Source organism: Arachis hypogaea, chromosome 9, assembly GCF_003086295.3.
Source record: "Arachis hypogaea cultivar Tifrunner chromosome 9, arahy.Tifrunner.gnm2.J5K5, whole genome shotgun sequence".
Taxonomy (NCBI): Eukaryota; Viridiplantae; Streptophyta; class Magnoliopsida; order Fabales; family Fabaceae; genus Arachis; species Arachis hypogaea.
The window spans coordinates 9,608,263-9,627,910 of NC_092044.1; the positions used below are offsets into that span (position 1 = coordinate 9,608,263).

General features: G+C 32.9%; 2 protein-coding genes across 2 annotated transcripts; one reads left to right on the forward strand and one right to left on the reverse strand.

Annotated features, from left to right (window-relative positions):
• The first annotated feature begins 2,669 nt into the window (after positions 1-2,669).
• LOC112710290 (E3 ubiquitin-protein ligase CHIP) lies at positions 2,670-6,328 on the forward strand. The gene is made up of 8 exons (XM_025762450.3): positions 2,670-3,089; positions 3,217-3,284; positions 3,393-3,456; positions 3,943-4,014; positions 5,208-5,341; positions 5,564-5,717; positions 5,810-5,920; positions 6,008-6,328. Exons 1-8 carry the CDS (start codon positions 2,970-2,972, stop codon positions 6,128-6,130), a joined length of 846 nt encoding a protein of 281 aa, XP_025618235.1. The 5' UTR covers positions 2,670-2,969; the 3' UTR covers positions 6,131-6,328.
• Positions 6,329-9,271: 2,943 nt separating this feature from the next.
• Positions 9,272-12,387, reverse strand: LOC112710291 (uncharacterized). The gene has a single exon (XM_072202460.1). The coding sequence runs from the start codon at positions 12,079-12,081 to the stop codon at positions 10,963-10,965; it is 1,119 nt and encodes a 372-aa protein (XP_072058561.1). The 5' UTR covers positions 12,082-12,387; the 3' UTR covers positions 9,272-10,962.
• Positions 12,388-19,648: the final 7,261 nt, after the last annotated feature.

The following is a 19,648-nucleotide window of genomic DNA, read 5'->3' on the forward strand; positions in this document are numbered from 1 at the left end:
ATTTGTAAAATAAATTATTAGATATTATGTAAATTGATAAGAAATTAAAATGATCTCCTATACATCTTTTATGGAACTTTTAAGAAATCGAAATAATCATCAAAACGGATTTTTTTTTCAATCCCGTTCTTAGTAATAATAAATTTAGGGAAATATTCCAAAACAATCCTAATAAACAAATAGATAGATAGGAGATTGTTGGATTTTTTTCTCTCTTTTGTGAGGTTCAAATCCGACATTTTATGGGTGTATTCTTGCACCTTAGTGCCATAATCTTAATTTAGTTTTTTAAGAATTTTTGAGAGAAAGAGAGTAGCCACCAAAAGAGAGAAAGAAGGGAGAAAATAGAATTTCCGTTTTTACCCAAAGCAGCAAATTTCAAATGGCAGTTTCTTAGTTATTTACCGTTGGATCGGCTTGAAATTTAAACTGCGTGTTTCTATCATCTTGTTCTTCATTCTGGTCGGTGGAAATGTTGATTATTAATGTTGCAAGTGTGAGGAGTGTTGAAGTTAGTCCCACATCAAAGAAAGCAAGGAAGAGTGAGGAGTTTATAAGATGAGAGACTCATTAACTTGTCACCTTAAGGTTTTGAGTTGGATGTGGTGTCTTCTCATCTTATGTTTTCTCACTTGATTCCTCTCCGAAGTCCATTGGTCAAGAACTCTCCACGGTTGGCCCAACAAGTAGTATCAGAGCCGATAGTTTAATCAGTCTGGTTTAAGGAGTATTCAAGGTGAAGCATCAAAAGTCTTCTCAGCAAAGGTGGTCCGGGCGGCGTGTCCCGCGGTATTTTGCGGTAACTTGACACCTTAAAGTTTTGAATTGGATATGATGTGTTCTCATATTATGTTTTCTCACTTGATTCCTCTCCGAAGTCTCTCCAATTGTCGAGAGCTCTCCACGTTCAACCCAACATTGAATCCCATCTAATGGAAATCGTCAAATAAAATCCAGTTACCATTTGCTTAACCCTATTGCATTCTCATCACTCATGCATTCTCATTACTCATCAAATAAGCTAATATATATATATATATATATATATATATATATATATATATATATATATATATATTGTTTAATTATTTTAATATATATTTTATATTAATAATTACTTTTGATGTATTCTATTATAATTAATAAAATAACTTTTTTTCTCCATTGGTGAAATTCGAATAATTCTCTTCTAAAATAAGAGACTAGTAAGATAAAAAAATTATATTGTCTAATTATTCTTAAATTTAAATAATAATATTTATGAATCAAACTCTTTTTAAAATAAAAAAAAAATTGATAAACTAAAAAAAATAGAATTTAATTACTTTTAAATCAAAATAATAAAAGCTGCACATAATTAATTTTTTATTTTACAATTTTTACTTATTTTTAAAAGATCTTTTTCACAATTTAGTGAATTTACATATAATAAAATTATAAATTTAATAATAATTAATCAATTTTGATTTATATTTAGAATATATACTCTGAAATAGATCATTAAAAAATTTTGGGTCCGACATTTTTTTAAAAAAATTATTATTTAAGGTCTCTACATTTTATAAAAGTAGAATTCTTATTTTTATAAAGTTTAGAGATTTCAACGTAATAAAAAATTTGTTGGGACGAAAACGTTTTCAACTCGACAAGCCAATGACGGATTTGTCACGGATCTGAGCTTAATTTAAGAGTTTGTCACTTGCTAATAGATTGCTGCATGTATAAGGCGCAATTTAAACTCCTGATACTTATTTAAGCGGACAAAAAAGCTGACTACTCGACCAACCCAAGTTGGTTATATATTCTTATATTTATTTATCTAACTATGTATGTATATATACAAAATTAGTTATTATTACGGATCAGATTCGAATTCAAACCTTAACGATCCAACAATAAGTCTGCTAAAAAATCTGAATCATCCATCTCAGACCTAAAATTTTGACACCTATCAAATCAACACATCGTTAATTGATATCAAATATTGATCATCTCCTAACCAACGAAGATAAGATAGAGGATTAAAAGGGAATCACAAGCTCTCTAGATACGTTACACACACTTACTTTTATTAATCTTATCTCTAATTTATTCTGATTTGAACGTCAAAATGTCTTTACAAATTATCTCTACTATTCATTCAATCAGACTATAAATTATGAAGATTGTCAGCTAAAAAAAATAAATCTCAATAGCTTAGATAACTTACGAACATTTATCAAATTAATTACTAACATAAAAAATATATAAAAAATATATAATAATTAACTTAGTAACATTATGTTTGTTTGAAGAGAAAAAGGAAGGAAAGAAAAGGAAGAAAAGAAAAGAGGAAAGAAAATGATTATTTTCCATTGTTTGGTTATGAAGAGAAATTAAAAAAAAAAGGAGTAGAAAAAAACTTCGAAGACCCACCAATTTTTTTCTCCAATATTAAAAAGAAAAAGAAAAAAAAAACTTATTTTCTCTCACAACTTCTAATATTATTCCTTTATTTTTTTCAATATATTTTATAATACAAGAATAAAATTATCTTTTTATAATTTTTTTATTTTTCTTTCATCCAAACACATCTAAAAAAAATAAAAATTTACTCAATTTTTTTTTCCTATTTCTTTCCTTCCAACTAAAAACTGAATTTTGTTATTTGTACATTTTTGTTATTTACTGAATGAAATGAAGCGTGTTAAATTAGGTGCGTAAGCGTGACTGGATGGTCGCAGGTTCGGTGGTGTTCTAACTTCTAAACCCCAAACTACACACAAAGCACAATCCCGAGTCAAACTTAAATCGCTCTTCTTCGCCTCCATTTCGCTCCTAATTTCTCCACACTTCCCATTCTCATTTCCTCGACCCACCCATCAAATAAAATAAAGTAAAATTATTATTATTATTATATTTTATTATTTTTATTATCATTACTGTAATAGAGTTGGTTCCATCAAGAGACAGAAAGAGAAGAATCAAGAATGGGGCCAAGTGGTGGTGCCTTGTCAGCGGCGGCGAAGCAAGCGGAGCAACTCAGAATAGATGGCAACGCTTACTTCAAGAAAGACCGTTTCGGTGCCGCCATCGATGCCTACACAGAGGTATGCTTTCTAACCCTTTTCCTTTAATTAATCAATTATCATATTTCTTTTCGGAAAAAAAAAATGAAAATTTGTAACGTTCTTGGGATTATTGCATTGTTTGTTTTTCTTTTCTGGGCGATTCAAGGCAATTACTTTGTGCCCTAATGTTCCTGTGTATTGGACGAACCGTGCTCTCTGCCATCTTAAGCGCCAGTAAGTATAGTATGATAACATAACTTCCTGATTTTTAATTTTATTTTATTTTTTTAACTTCTGTTTGTGTGTTTTTGTGTTATTATTATCTGCTTTATTTGTTTGTAGTAATTGGGAGAGAGTGGAAGAAGATTGTCGGAGAGCGATTCAGCTTGACAACCATTCGGTTAAGGTCTTTGTAATCTCCTTTTTTTTTTTTTTGGTGATCATTGTTTGGTCTTTACTCTTTAGAGATTTCGGAGTCTTTAGCTTCAATGGTTGTGTTGTATTGGTTAAGTATATTCGATTTTCTTCTGAGTTTAGTGTTTTACTGTTTTTCAAGTTTGGTTTGTTTGGTCTTAGATCTCAGTAATGGCAATAGATTCTGGGAATCTAGTTGTTAGTTCTCTTGGAAAGCAATCATTAGCTGCCATTTTAAGAATCGAATTGCATTTCTATTCTGTCGAATTGCATTTAACAATCATTAGTCTAAACCTTTCTACATTTCATTATAGTTAGCTAAGCTATTGACTGTGTTTGGCTGTTTGGAATGTTCGGATGCATCGTTTTATAATTTGATATTTTGTTGCAGATTGTTCATGATCTTTTCATTTTTAGATTATGTTCTTTGATCTGATTATCTTGTGCCCAGCTGAATTTTCTTACGTATATATTTTAGGCTCACTATATGTTGGGACTTGCATTGCTACAGAAACAAGAACATACCAAGGGTATCAGAGAATTAGAGAAGGTTAGTCGTCATTGAATATCTCTTGTTCATTTGTTCATTAGTTATAGCTGTTGCTTGAAATTATTTAATGCTTCATTGCATTGTTAAGCCTTTCCATGGTGTATGAGTGTTTAGCTTTTACAATGTTTTGCATTTTACTTTTTGTGAATTTAATAGTAGATCACTTTTGTACCTGATGAATGGTTCAACTACCTATTGGTGCACATGGATCACTTTCCATGAGTTAAAGGCTTGGTTAACAAATATATACTGATCATGCCATTTCTGGAATTATAGCGTCATTTTTACAAATAAATGCAGAAGTCATTTTGTGTAGGTTTAATAATATTGCAGAGGTCTATGTGCATTGAAGTTGAACATAAATTGCAGGGAAAAGAAAGGAAGAACAAGTTACATAAACCCTTAATTATAATATTAGTTCTTAGAACAATTATGATGGGGGAGGTTCTTTTTTTTTTTTCTAATTTCAAAAGTGCGTCCTATGAATTTGGATTTTGACTATCAGAAATGAGCTCTTCTTATGCTCTTTGATATTGCATGCAATCACCAATCTCGATCCCTCTATGTAAATTGCATTTTTAGGATTATGGTGGGGTTGCCACTCAAACCTTTGTCATGGAAAGATTAGCAATATGGGTTTCAGTTAGTGCCTTATAATGTCCTTTCATGTGGTTTAGCCCATTGGTAGTGTGATTTAGTGTTTGCTTGCTGTTATGGTGGATGGCTGGTGCAGGATATTTTGCTTTCCCATTACTGTTCTCTAAATCATGTATTGTCCCTTATTTTCTTTTGTTGGTATTGCAATTTGCCTGCCATGTTTGAAGATATGAAAACATGGATACCTAGTAGGTTCATGTTAGGTTATGAGAGCCAATGGAAAAAGTTAACGGCGCCACAAAACATTAGTTAGAGACAATTTGTATCCATTCCCACATTAGCCAACACTCATGTCTCCATCTTTATCATTTCTTATTTCGATGATAATATACTTTGTTATAGATGACAAGTCACAGATTATCTGATCAATTTGGCTTACTATTGAATTGCTAAGGGACATTGTGCTTCCTTCTCTTTAATTTGACTAGCATCTGATTAAATATAAACTTCACTGCTGATTTTCTGTGTAATGAACTTTTCTAAGATATTTACATTGATTTTTCCTTATTCACACTGATTGTGATACTTAATTTAAGGCTTTGGATCTTGGGAGAGGCGCCAATCCCAAGGGCTATATGGTAGAAGAAATATGGAGAGAGCTTGCGAGAGCAAAATACCAAGAGTGGGAACGGACATCTTCCAAGCGATCGTGGGATTTGCAGAGCTTGAAGTATGTTTTTCCGGTGATTGTCAGACCTATTATCCAAGGGTCATCATGAATGATTGGTTATTACTATCAGCTGTGTTGATCATATTTTTTATAAGCTACGTTGTGATTTTTCATTTTTTCTTCCACCAGTTACCAAAATATCAATTCTATATTGGTTAATGGTTATTGAAAATTTAGTCATTGTATCTAATATTATTTTCAAAAAATATCTTCTTGTATCAGGGAAGCTTGCGAGTCCGCTCTAAAGGAAAAACACTCTCTTGATATGTCCCACATGGAAGGATTTTTAGATGATGCTACCACTTCTCAATTGGAACAGTTAGAGGCTTTACAAAGAGTCTTCAGTAAAGCTGCAGAGGGTGACACACCTACTGAGGTGTGTACATGCCATTTGATCACTATCCTTTCATATATGGTGTCTCAAAAATAATGGCATATCATTGATCACATGGTTTATTGAGTCTACAGGTGCCAGATTACTTATGCTGCAGAATCACACTTGATATTTTTCATGATCCCGTAATCACTCCGAGCGGAATTACATATGAGAGGGCAGTGATTCTTGATCATTTGCAGAAGGTTATTTGATTTTCATGTTGTAATCTTTTATATCAAATGCTTTTAATTTTAAATTCAGTATGCATTCATCTAAATATTGTAAAATAGGTTGGTAGATTTGACCCTGTGACGCGAGAACCACTGGATCCATCGCAACTAGTACCGAACTTGGCCATTAAGGAAGCAGTGCAGGCATACTTGGACACACATGGGTGGGCCTACAAGGTTTAAAAATTTAAGTTGGAAATTAACAGTTTTATCTATTCAACAAACACATCAGGATTCTTTGTTTTTTGGTAACTATGTTTGTGGATTCCCTGTGGTGCCGTCCAGAAGATGAACATCTTGAGACCATCTTATTATGAATTGTACATATGGTCTTGATTCTCATATAATGTGAAAATGTATATAATTGTCAGCTTCCTAATAGTTTCTTGCTGTCTCATTGTCTTGTTAAGTACTCTTACACACACACCCCTTCCCTTTCTCAATGGGCTCCATATATCAACTTCCTAGACATAGCTAGGATTTGAAACCGGTGCACCTCCTAGCAAGTCAAACATAGTTGTCACTAAACCAATCCTTGCGGTGCGTTTATGTTTATCCATTAAATTCATCTTTTGCTTTCTATTCTTCTTGGTTTTGACGACCTTTCATTCAATAACGTTCAAAGAGGAAGCATGGTTTTCTGTAGCCAGAAATTCTCCTATGTTATTTAATGTTTTGGAATCGATGCATTGGAAATGTATGCTTTTGATTTTTGTAATCTCATTATGGCTTTTCCAATGCTCACTCTTTGTATAGGTTATAACATTTCCCATTTCCTAATTAGCATGATGCAATCAATAAATGCAAACAGGATGGTATTAGCATGTACATTTAGGATAAGGATGCAATGTGACCGTAAAATGTTTCACAAAGTGTAAAATCTAAAATCTTTTAACTTTTTATCTATAATTAATTGAACGACCAAAATATTCCATGTGTGTGAGATGTTTCACGTGTGAGGCAATTTGAAATTGTGAATATTTGATAATAGAAACAGTAACATGGCAACTCCTTTTTGTTACTGTCCCACACTTATTTTTGTAAACACCATCTAATGATATAATTGCATTTCTTTGCAAGTTTCCTTAAATTTTTTTTTCAAGGGTGTATTTTTAATGTATTGATAATGTAAAATATTATATGATTATTTAGTTAAATTTATGTATTTGGATGAATTATGAATTTGAAAATTAGTTATATTTAGTAATGATGTGTTAATATTTGATTCAATGTTTGTATAAAATTATTTTAGGGCAATTTATATATATAAATTGTTTGTCTTTTAAATTTATGCAATTGCATTGTTTTCAAAATGAAGACACAAATACATTGTTTCATATATCTATAGAAATCGTTACTGCCAGTAACGGTTTATGTAAACACAAAATCTGCTGTTGCCAGCCGTGGATTACATGCAAATGAGGCAGAAACCGCTAGAGGCTGTCACGGTTTTTGTTTGTTGGTGCTTGGACATAAACCGCTACTGATAGTAGCGGTTTATGTGCATAGGGAGACGTGCGTAAACCGCTGGAGGCTATGGCAGTTTACGTGGAGAGTGAATAGCTATATAAATCGTGGAAGGCAGTCGCGGAATACTCATTTGGAGTCATTTTGAGGTTGTTTAGAGAGAGAAAATTCTAGAAAGAGGTAGGAGCAATTTGAGAGCGGGTCCGAGGTATCTAAGTGCCGACCTCCAACGGGATATCATGGCAGACAAATGGAGCTTATACCGACTGAATGGTGTTGCCCATATTGCCGGTGCCGTTGGTGACGAAGTCCGTTAATTTTTTTTTTTTAGAGTTAGCATTTGTTAATTAGAAAAATGTTATGTAAGGTAGAAGAACTAGAATTTATAGTTTCTTCCCAATAGTTTGAAAATAGGCTTTGCATGTTAGGATGTAGAATATAATAGAGCTATACATAAGAATCAGTTTGGGTAGCGATTTTTTTTCATTAATTTCCGAATATGATTAATTAAATGAATTTATTTCCCTTCTATGAATCTTATTCTTTGTGTTATTGGTTTATTTTTTGAAATTCTTATTGTTTAGGCTCATATGATTCCCTTTTTTTATTATTTGTCCCTTTTTTTTTACAATTATTATCTGGAACATTTTTCTGTTTTAAGTTGACAAAATTTTATAGTTGTGCTTGTTATTTATTTTATTTTGGTTATATTTTTATGATATGAAGTATTATATTCGCTATTATTATATTTTGATAATTGTGGCTGTTTTTTTGTTATATTTAGTGTTATGTTATATTTACTGTTGTGTTATCCCACAATTCTGAAAATCAAACCGAATCGACCGGTTGAACTAGAAACCAAAAGTCAAGTAGTTTTGGTACTTAAACAAATCAGGTAGAAAATCAACTAAAAACCGATGAACCGAATCGAATCGAGAACTAACAAACTAATTGATATTTATTTAAGATGTTTGTTATGGTGCCTAAAAGATGTTCTCTAATTGCTAAAATAGGTTAAATAATTCATTTTAAATTTAAAAGTACGAAAGTTAAAAACTTTTAAATAGTTTAAAGTTACTATAAAAGGTAATTTAAACAAAAATTAGACACCAAACAAAAGACATCATAGAATTGGCCTTTACTTAAATCGTTTTAGGCAGAAAAAGAAGGCAAAATTTAATGAAATATGAACATATCCTAATATTATTTGTCGGTTTCTCACTCAAGTTTGCCGTTGTTTTGGCCATCCTAGTCGTCATGTTCTCACCTTCTTTCAGGTGCCGTCATCTCGCCTTCCAGCCATCCTCTTCTTTATTGTTGCTTCATTGCCTCACTGGTCTCATCCATCTTTGGTCATGTTCTCTCTCTTTTCTTGGATGAACATTTCTGGTCCATTTATTGTCCTTTTACTGTTATTGATTTTTTTAGTTATTGTTATATCGATTTAAATGCTTAATTGTTAGTTAGTTATTGTTGTTACCTGTTGTTAGATCTAGCTTCTTCTTGTTACCATTGTAATTCTGTAAATTTACTAAATTGTAATGGTTAGTGTTATAATTGTTAATTGAATTAATTGTTTTACTATTGTGTTACTTGTTCAATCATTCAATGATAATTTTCAAATCAATTTGGATTATTCAAATCGTCGGCTCACTCGTTTGCTTAAATAAGTGTGTTAGAAATTCGAATTCCACCTTATATATGCAGCAATCTATTGGTCAATAGTATATTCTTTTTTTTTTTTTGGTCTTGGCAATAGTATATTCTTAAATGACACTTAGATACACAACAGATAGTCCTTAGCCTGCCAAGCCAAAAAACAGTAAGAAAAAAAAAAAAATTCAGACTACCAACAAATGCTCAAAGTTTGACACATCATTTCAAGCCGAAAGGAATTTCTGTTTTACATGGTAGTCCTAGTAAAAGAAAATGGTTGAAACTAGAAATCCTATCTTCACTTCAGTATTTCATACTCACTTTATTAAGTCTTTCTATGGTCTCCATATTCTTGTCAAATGATTCAACACTTGTCAGATAAATCGGTGTGTTGGTTATACTTATAGTCATGCCATGCCATGTCCGAAAGCCACAGGAACCTCCACTCTGTCATGAGCTCCTTGATGTGAGGGTATATCTTGCCATTCTTAATTGTTGGAGGACATTATTGTGCACTTGGTGTCGTTAATGAACGACAACACTTGAACGAGACTTTTAAGATTACAAGGTACTTATCCATTATAGTTAGTAGTTACTCTCTCATTTGACATTTTTATACAAAACGTGAATTAATAGACATGTTACACCATCATATATATTGCAAATTTAAAAGCTTCTCAAACCTTAGTGCACAATGAGTGGGTAAGATAGGGTTTAGATCCAACCCTAATCCTACCTGTGGGTTGACAATATTCCAACTCTAACTCTACCCGTTCTTGACCCGCGATACTCGACCCTACTCACGAGTTACCAAAAAGATGCAACATTATTATATAACTAGATGATAATTTACAATAGAACTGACTTATATATATAATGTATTAAATTATCAATTAATGATCTTTTCTTAGTGGCTAAAGATCTTTTGCATTTAGTGAAAGGTTTTTGGTTTAACATCCACTTGAAGCATATTTTTATATAAGTATATAACAAATACATATATAGGGTGCAGGTTGGTCGGATAGGATTGAGACTCAACCCGCACCCTACCTCACCCGCACGAGAACCCAACCCTACCCACACCCTACCCTACCCGACCGGATTGGATAGGATTGGATATCCACGGGTAGGGTGTATGTTGCCACCCTTAGCCTCAATATGCAATTTAAATTTTGGCATAAAATTTGTTCGGTGCAAGAACGGAGTTTGGAAAACGTCTCGAATACCAAAAGTCCAACAAATGTCAAACAACATTCATCTTCTTTGATGCAGTAGTAGGTATGGACATGAGAAAACAACAGAGATGCAGATAAAAGATTCTTGTCTAGAACAACAGCAAGCAGAGAAAAACTGTTTTCACCACAAATATTTATCATCAAGGTCTTTCTAATTGCCCTATTTTGTGGTTGAAATTGTAGTTAACATATTAAAGAGGAAGCTTTCAGCTGAAAAAATCTAGTTTTGTATGAAAACTAAACAACAGGTTTATAGTTTATACTAACCATGTGCAGATTGTTAGGACAAGGCTGAGGTGTGACAGCCTCCATCTGCTGAAAGGGCACTTTCGCAAGCATAGATAAGCCAACAAGCCAATTGATCTTATGCCGAGGAGCAACAAGACTCGCACACTTCGATCACGGACTCATTTTGGATAATGCCTTTAGTAACTCTAACACACCTCTTTGAAATACATCTATTCAAATACTGTTCAAAGCTTTGCAGCTTGAGTTTATCACAGAACTGTACTAAATATGAAATATAGTCAGTAGAATCTAAGACACAGGCAGAAATATGAATCTACACCAAATAACGGACAAAATCTCAACCAACTCGATGAACCAGAAAAAGGATATATATCAGCTCAGAAACTTTTGAAACCAAATTAAATCAATTCAGAAAGGAAATCCTTTTCGAACGCTCTTCTTTGATGACTCAGCTAATCTCTTAACATTTTTTGTTCTTCTATAGAATTCCATTAACTCATTGGCAACTTCCTCCTGATGGCATTTGATAAACAAATTCACAAACTTCTCTTCTGTCATCCTGAGTGCCCTAAGAATCGGAGGTCTCCTGATTTTCTGCTCACCATCAATCTCATGTACCTTCATTGCTAGAAGCACTCTTGGCTTCAAAACCGTATCAATATTAATACACAATAGCAATGGGCATCTTAAGATTGCCTTGACATCGAGCTTCATTGTGGCCAGAATGAAAGTCATGTTCCTCTGAACCTTGTCAGTTGACAATGTCAAAATATGAGGGGACTTCCCAAGAAGCCAAAAGACCTCATCCTCAGACAAACCGAATTTCTCCAAATTCGCAACCTTATCACGAATTGTTTCCACACGTGACACACCTATTAGTGTTACCACATACTTATACATCTTTGAATCCTTGGAAAGCCCTATCCTGCGTATGTATTCCATCTTATCATCGTTGAACGATGTCCTTGAAATGATCGTGGGACGCAATAGGATCATCTGAATCAAGTCCCTTTTCTTAATACCTAACTCCTCATACAGTGCAAAGGTAGCTTCAATGTCAACTCTACCATCATAGACCAAAAGTGAAGGGTTTCTCACAATGGCTTTGGTAAGCAAATCCTTCGTCTCGAACAATGACAAGAAATAGGCAAGCCTCTCGTTGAAAGATTGGTTAATCCGAGACTGGAAAAACCGGGGCCTGCAATTGACTATCTTAACAAGATCAGATGCCCCTATTCCAAAAGCACTCAGAAGATCAAGTTTTGATTGGATTTTGGTAGCATCAGCATTGCGCAAAGCTGGGCAACGGGTGAATATTCTCATCAATTCACCATCACTACAACCCCATTTACTTAAAACCTCAGTAGCATTATTTGGTTTCTCTACAGGATCCTCCTTTTCAGCTTTAGGTTGGGCTAGGCAAATGGTCGAATATGTGGCATGCGTAAAAACTTGCAATGCTTTTATAAATGGGGGATTTGAAAATGACTCAAACAGATAAGACCCAGATGAAAGCAACCGAAGCATTTGAGATTCTTGAAATCCGGAGAGTATTTTCGAGATTCAGCAGTGCAGAAAACAATTAAATAGCAAGTCTCTTTAATTGAACAAACTACACAAAGTATTTGAGAGAGAGAGAGAGAGAGAGAGAAGAGAGAGAGAGAGAGACCTGCAAATGCAAAGTGAAAAGGTTGTAGCTGCTACAAGGCGATTTCGGAGCGACCTACAGAGACTACAGACTAATGAGACTAGAGAGATACCAGAGGTTTGACCATGGTCAACGATTAGAAGAGTTTTAGGGTTTATTTCTTGCATGATTCTCGAATCTTCGGTTTTGTGGTCTAATTTAATATATGGTTACAAGCTTTATTGGGCTAGTTCTACAATGCTCCGAGTCAAGATAGTGAATTTCACGGACCCTGTCCCAAACAATGTTACCAATTTTTTAAAAGTTTTGAAACATCTAAAATTTATTATTTTGGCAGCCCAAATAATATATTTATTTGTTTTTCTTTTTTCATAGCCCAAATAACTAAACATTGGTTTTTTAAGATTGTTCGGTACAAAACCATACATCCAAAACGAAATACAGAATAACAACAATCACAACCGTCAGTAATTCTTTTTTACTCCAAATGATACCATTGTACCCATTGCTAACTCATATTCTCCAGGCCACATCCACACAAGTCACCCGCTGTGTTGAAATTGATAAGCACATTATCCCTTTTATATCACCAAAGCTAGTTTGTTATTCTTGATAATGTCCACCTATCCAGTACTTTAATTTAGCGTACTATGGCCATCCTTCAAGCCAGTCACTTGATCTAATTTTCTTCATTTTCTATTACCATCTCTTCCTATTGTTTTTTATGCTTAAATCTTTGCTCTCCTTCATGTGCTAATTCCACATTTTTGAGAATTTGACATTCATTGTCTGTTCTATTTTTTAGAAATTTCTGGTCTCATCCTACTTATTCTTTTCCCATTAGCCAGCATACTATATCTTTTTTTTCATGCTATCTCCCAAACTGGTAAGTCAAGAATTAATCCGCTGCGGTACTGAGCTCCATTTAAGGGTTTGTCACTGACCAATGAGTTGTTGCATGCATAAGGCGGGATTCGAATCCCCGACACTTGTTTAAACAAACTAGTGAACTAACTACTAGACCAACCTAACTTAGTTACCTACTGCATCTCTATTCTTGATCACTATGATTATATATTCTCTTTCTTACGTCCGTTTCTTCCAACAAATATTGTAATTCCACTTGAATTCCTTTTAATGTAGTGTTACCTAATGAAGTTTCATTTGCTATTTCTCCCATTAAACAATACACTCTGTCCTCTTTATCAATCAAGTATCCTCCTGTTATATAAAAATTTAAATCCGATCTATATACAACACAACACCACCTGTCTATTTTTTTTATAACTATGCTGTACTTTATTCAGTTCTTTGTTATTTGCACTTCTTTCTCTTTTTCTCAACTGATTTACTAAGGTCTGTAATTATTTTCTATCCACTATCAACACTTACCATTTTTTCTCAAACACTTTCATATTTCTACAGCTCCAAATTACCCATATATCAGCAAAAAATAAATTACACAAAATCATGTTTTTTTCATTTTATGCACTTCTTGCTCCATCCACCCTAGTAAGCAAGCTCTAACATTTCCAAGTTCCACCAGTTCCACGACAAATACCATAATTTTGAAGAGAATATACAAGATAAAAATAAATGATATACCGTTTCTTCTTCAACTCCACATAAGGCACACTTTTGTTCCCCTTGGCTAGTGACATTTCTTCTTATCAATTTGTCCTTAGTGTTCAGAGCATCATTTATACACATGCTTAGACTCTGAAATTTCATATATTTTCGCCACTGCCACCTCCACCTCCATAATAATTTGGTAGTGTATCTCCTATCTGAATTGAATGTCCATGTCATGCTATCTTTAAAACTTGCACATAAAGAAACAGACCCCAAAAATTTATGATAAAAGGTGAATATATGAATTATGAAATGTCTTAGAATTTTTTTTCTTTGAATCATTTTTTTTCTAATCATTTTTCTAATAATATCTAATATTTAGACTTAAACTTATTTTTATTAAGAGGTTTGCTACACATACAAGTCTTTTTGACTTACAAGTCTTACAAGTTGGTACAAGCTTAACAAAACACATATGCATTACTGCTACATTCAAGAGTAAATATACGCACATTATTCAACCACTTCCTGTTTCCAAAGCGCGCTATTCACCATGCATTATGAATGACTCATCTTCTTCTTCCTCCATCAAAACGAGTTTCTTGCCAAATTTGTTCGATCTCCTTCGTGCGTTCTCTCTTCGCCATTTCATTCGTTGTTTTACCTGCGTTTATCACTGATATTCTTACTTCGTTTTTTTTCGATTTTCATGGTTTCTGAAATCAGCTTTGAAATCGTTTTGAAGATAATGGAACTTCAGAAATACACCCAAAGGATTACAGAAATACACCCAAACGGTTACAGGAATTCTCCCAAACGATTATAGAAATACACCCAAAGAATTATAGAAATACACCCAAAGGATTACAAAAATACACCCAAAGGATTACAAAAATACATCCAAAATTCGTTGAAGTACACCTTATGCATAATTCAGAACTATTTCTCTTTCTCCTCCTCATCTTCTGCTGCTTCTTCTTCTTCATTTTCTTATTTCATATTCTCATAATTCTTTTTGGGAGAAAAAAATCAAACAAAGAAGAAAAAAATACATAATGTTGTAAAATCAAAAGAAGAACGAGAAGAAACACGATGATGAAGATGAAATAGTTCAAAAACAATTTCAGAATTTGATGTCAAAAAATAATGGAAATCGAGAATAACGAAGAAAGAAAACACAGAGAAAAGCACGTAAATGAAGAAGGAGAAAGAGAAGGCAAGAAATTCGAAAAATAAAACGGAATCTTTTCAAAAATTAAAAATCTGTTAGAGACGCGTTTGAGCGTAATATCAATTAGGAAACTTGTAAGACTTGTATAACAGAATCACTTGTATATAGAGATTAACTGTTTTATTAAATGGACTAAGTCCAATTATACTAATTACAGCACAACAGCTACTCCTCCCATTTTCATAGAATATTCTTTGTTGGATATACAAGATAGATTGTAAATTTTATGATGATTAGGAATGAACTTATGATCCAAAAACACTTAATTATTCAATCTTTTTTTATGTAATTTAACAAAAAAAAAATTCAAAATTGCTATCCCTAACTCTCAAAATGTTGCTTCATTTTTTCTCAGAACATTTATACTCGATCGTCCAAATTCTTGGCCATGCACACCAATCATATTTGTTAAGTAAACTCATAATCAACAAATAAGTGTTCAACTAATGGTTTTAACATTCTATAAGCTCTTTCTCTTTAACTAGATTTTTATACAATTATATCAATATATCCTCTCTTCCTCTCCAAATTAAGTCACTGTAACATGCATCTCATAAAACTTATTAAGCTCAATTTTTTAGTTTTGGCTATTGAAAATTCAAAACTACTAATTCATCCATTGTTATCAAATCTGGCTTAACTGGACAGTTCAATCAAAAATCCAGTCACCCAATTACTTGATCTTGAATCGTCCGAACATCAGACTTGTTGAAAATCAAGTCGACCCGCACGGGTTTTAGCAAATCTGGTGACCCGGACGAAATCAACATCTGGTTTCTCGGCTGGTGGCCGCTGTCGTCTTCTTACTTCGACTTAGTTGGTCATCTTTCTTCACCATTAGTTGGTCTCTGGGCAGGTGAGTTCCAAAAAATTGCCATATTTTTTGTTGCTATAAATCATCACTATACTTTGAATTTGTTGTTGAAAGTATTACTGAGTTAATTTTTTTGGCTGAAAATCATCACTTGTTGCTGATTATCATCATTGGTGGTTGAATTTATTGCTATCTAGATGAAATAATAATTTAGCTAAATTTTTTCTTGCTATGAATCATATTTGGAGCTAAAGTTTTTTTTATTAGTAAAACCTCACAAAAACCCCTCAACAGGGACATGAAGGCCAGTTTGAAACAAACAAACAATAGCACAGAATCATCATCTAAACATAAACTAATCAAACAACACTACTAATTCATAAACAAGTCATGAAGGCTACAATATCAACATTTTTCGGGTTCTCGTGCATCCTTCCTCCTTTGATTTCTAAAGCTTTTGTTGATAAAAATTAATATAGTTGATTTTGTTGTTGATGTTAGCACAAAAAGTACGACGCAACATAATTGTTTCCACTATAGTAAGTGGTTGACAACACAAAGATTTTGGTCGTAGAGTATAGTCAGAGTCAAAAGGGAGAGTTTTAAGTCGAACTAGTAAAAAACACGTGGAAAATAAATTTGATTCTTAATGGAGAGAACTTGAGGACTATTACATGACTATCAAGATATAGTAAGAACATGGGTAGTTAACCTTGGAAAGTAAGTAAAACAAATCTGTAGGTAAGAAACCAACAACTACTCAGTACAATACAGATCTCTTCTCTATAAATAAAAAGGTCAAAGAATTTCAAAGGGACTTCAATTTTTAACATCTCAGATCACAACTTCTGCAAAATTTCAAGTCACACTAACGTCAAAGAAAGTCATGAAGTGTCAATGTATGTGAGTATTTAAAGTCAATTTTGTTTTGGTTTTTTGTTCTTTATTTATTCTTTCATTTCTAATTTTAGAATATTTTTGCATTACTTTCTTTCAAATTTCAATTTGCAAAGTTGTTTAATTTTTATTCTATCTTTATCCATGTTAAACATTTGATTGTAATTTCATTATTAATATAGGAGTTTTAGCATTTGTCCATTATATGCAAAGTCCATTTTGACACTAAGTCAGTAAGTCTTAGGTCAAGCTCTCTTCTTTAAAGAAGTTGAACCTGCTCTGTGAATTGAGATATTGAATACAAACTTGATTGACACCTGTGTCAAAGTTAAATAAAAATCAAGCAAAACCGTTGAAAATTATCAATGAGTTGAATTTGTTGTTGAACATATCACTGAGTTAATTTTTTATTGCTAGAAAACATCCTTGAATTGAATTTATTGATTTATTTATTTATTTATTTATTTTTGTTAGAATTTTAAAAATGTCTTCATCACATATAGCATCAGAAACACCACCATCTCAAGAGCAAGCATCATCAACTCTTGATTTACAACTAAAAGAGTTTATAACAACAGAGAAAAGACTGATCTTACTTGGGAGCATGGTAAACAAATTGTTGAAAAATCAAGAAAAATCACTATGATATATATATATATATATATATATATATATATATATATATATATATATGACAAACTTGTTAGAAAATATGTATATGGCGATCCAGATTTAAATTCTAAGCTGACAAGAGAGATGAGAATATATAAGAATGCTGAAGAAGAGTTTGGAAGACAATTTACAATACGCGAACATAGTACAGTGATGTCAAGTAAATATTTTATTAAGTTTTATCCTTATTTATTTGTAAATTATGATTGTAATACATTGTCTCCTTTGGATGTTAAGATTCATCGTGGGAATTTTATGGAACTTAAGCACCAAATTTGCAAAATGATCTTATTTTTGTTCATTATAACTTTACAACAAAGGTATTTTCTTAATTATTTGCTTACTTTGATATGCATAGCACTTTTAAAAAGTACCATTCATTAAAATTTAATCTTTAGTTTAGTAACTAGATAACTTAAAAAGGTAGGAACCAAATGACAAAGCAAAGCTATGATCCAATTCGTCTTTATGCATTTGATTACCATTTGAGTTGGATGTTGAAAGATTTACTACCATTTTAATTCCTCACAAGGTTGATGTTTTACGAAATAATTTGACAAATATATATGTTCAACCAACTTTAGATGATCTTGGTATGCTTTTTTCAACTGCTTGAACATTTTAATTGTCATTTGCTATTTTGAATTATTCTTGATATTTATTTGTGAAAAATACACAAACATAGATCAATGTATTTGGAGGATGTTTAAGATAATGATTGATCGAGTAATAATGCTATGAAAGATATAGACGTAAATCAAAATAAGAGAATTATTGGTCAAGCTTCAAATTTATCGTATGAAAATATAGATGCCGACTTTGAGATCATCCTTTTGATTTGATTTACCAATCTTTTACTCGCTTTTCTTCATTTAAATTGAGAAAATAGTTTATATTGATGACAAATTTATTATCTTTTTTTATATCATTAGTTATGTCTAAAAATTAATACTTGACTGTTATTAATATGTTTGTGAAAAAACATATTTTAATTTTATTTTTATATTTTTATTTAATTATGACCGAATTAATCGGGTGAACTAATAATCCACTAATTGAATCAATAATTCAATAATTCAATCATATAACCATATCAATTACTTATTCGATTCTGATAACTATGAACGTATCTCAAACAATAGAGGCTGAAGAAGACTGGCAACATCAAGTAAGCAGAAAACGTAGAAGACTGGGAGGGACAAAGGTTGAAGTAAGAGACAAATGGGCGGGTGATCAGAAGGACAAATGGGAGAACATAAAGAGAAACTCGCATTCGGTGTTCGTTGATAATTTACCATGGGAGATAGCTAAAGGGACTCTATTTAAGGCGTTCGGATGGGTCGGTGCGGTCACCGACATATATATCTCGAGGAAGAAGAGAAGAGGCATTCATCTCCCTTTGCATTTGTAAGGTTTGATGCTAAAGGTGGAGCAAAAACAGCGGTTTAGAAGCTTAACGGGGTGTGTATTGGAAGCAAAAGGATGACAGTGACTCATACAAGCTTCAATAGAGAACTAAGAAGGCAAAAGGAGCAACAAGGGACATGAAAGAGTAAAAAAAAAATTGAGGTAGATAATGTGATAAGGAGAAAGGAAATAGTGCATAGCCAAAAATCACTAAGTGTGGCTATTAAAGAGAAGAGAGGCGAAGAGTTAATTGAAGCAGAGATATCGAGCACACAAGTTGAGATGTTGAAGAGGAGTATTGCAGGAGAGAACTCCAAATCGATAGTTTTCTCTAAGATGATGGAAAGTATTAGAGAGAAGTGGGAAGCTCCAGGAAGGGTGGAGTGCAGAGATATTGGTCCTTTGAGGTGCTTGCTTATTACCTTTGAATCGAAAGAATATAAGGAAGTTGCTTTGAAATCAGAGGCCTTGGCCGGATTATTTGATGAGTTGAAACCTCATAATGGTATGATTTGGAATGCCACAAGGAGGATATAGTTGGAAGTTATAGGAGCTCCTGTTCAAACTTGGTCTAACTCCACTTTTGAAAAGATTGGAAATGTATGGGGTCATCTAGTGATGATGGACGATCTAACAGAACAGTCGTGCTCTTACAATTCTGTGAGATTGCTGATTAATACGCAAGAATCAAATTTTATCTGTGGGTGGGTGGTGATGGATGTGCAGAGTCTAAGTTCCATATTCATGTTAGGGAGTTTAGAAGGGACCTAATGCATAAGTACATCTAGGGAAGGCCTCAGAAGTGAGCTTATACGAAGGTATATGTCTATCATCTGCAGGGAACGAGAATAGA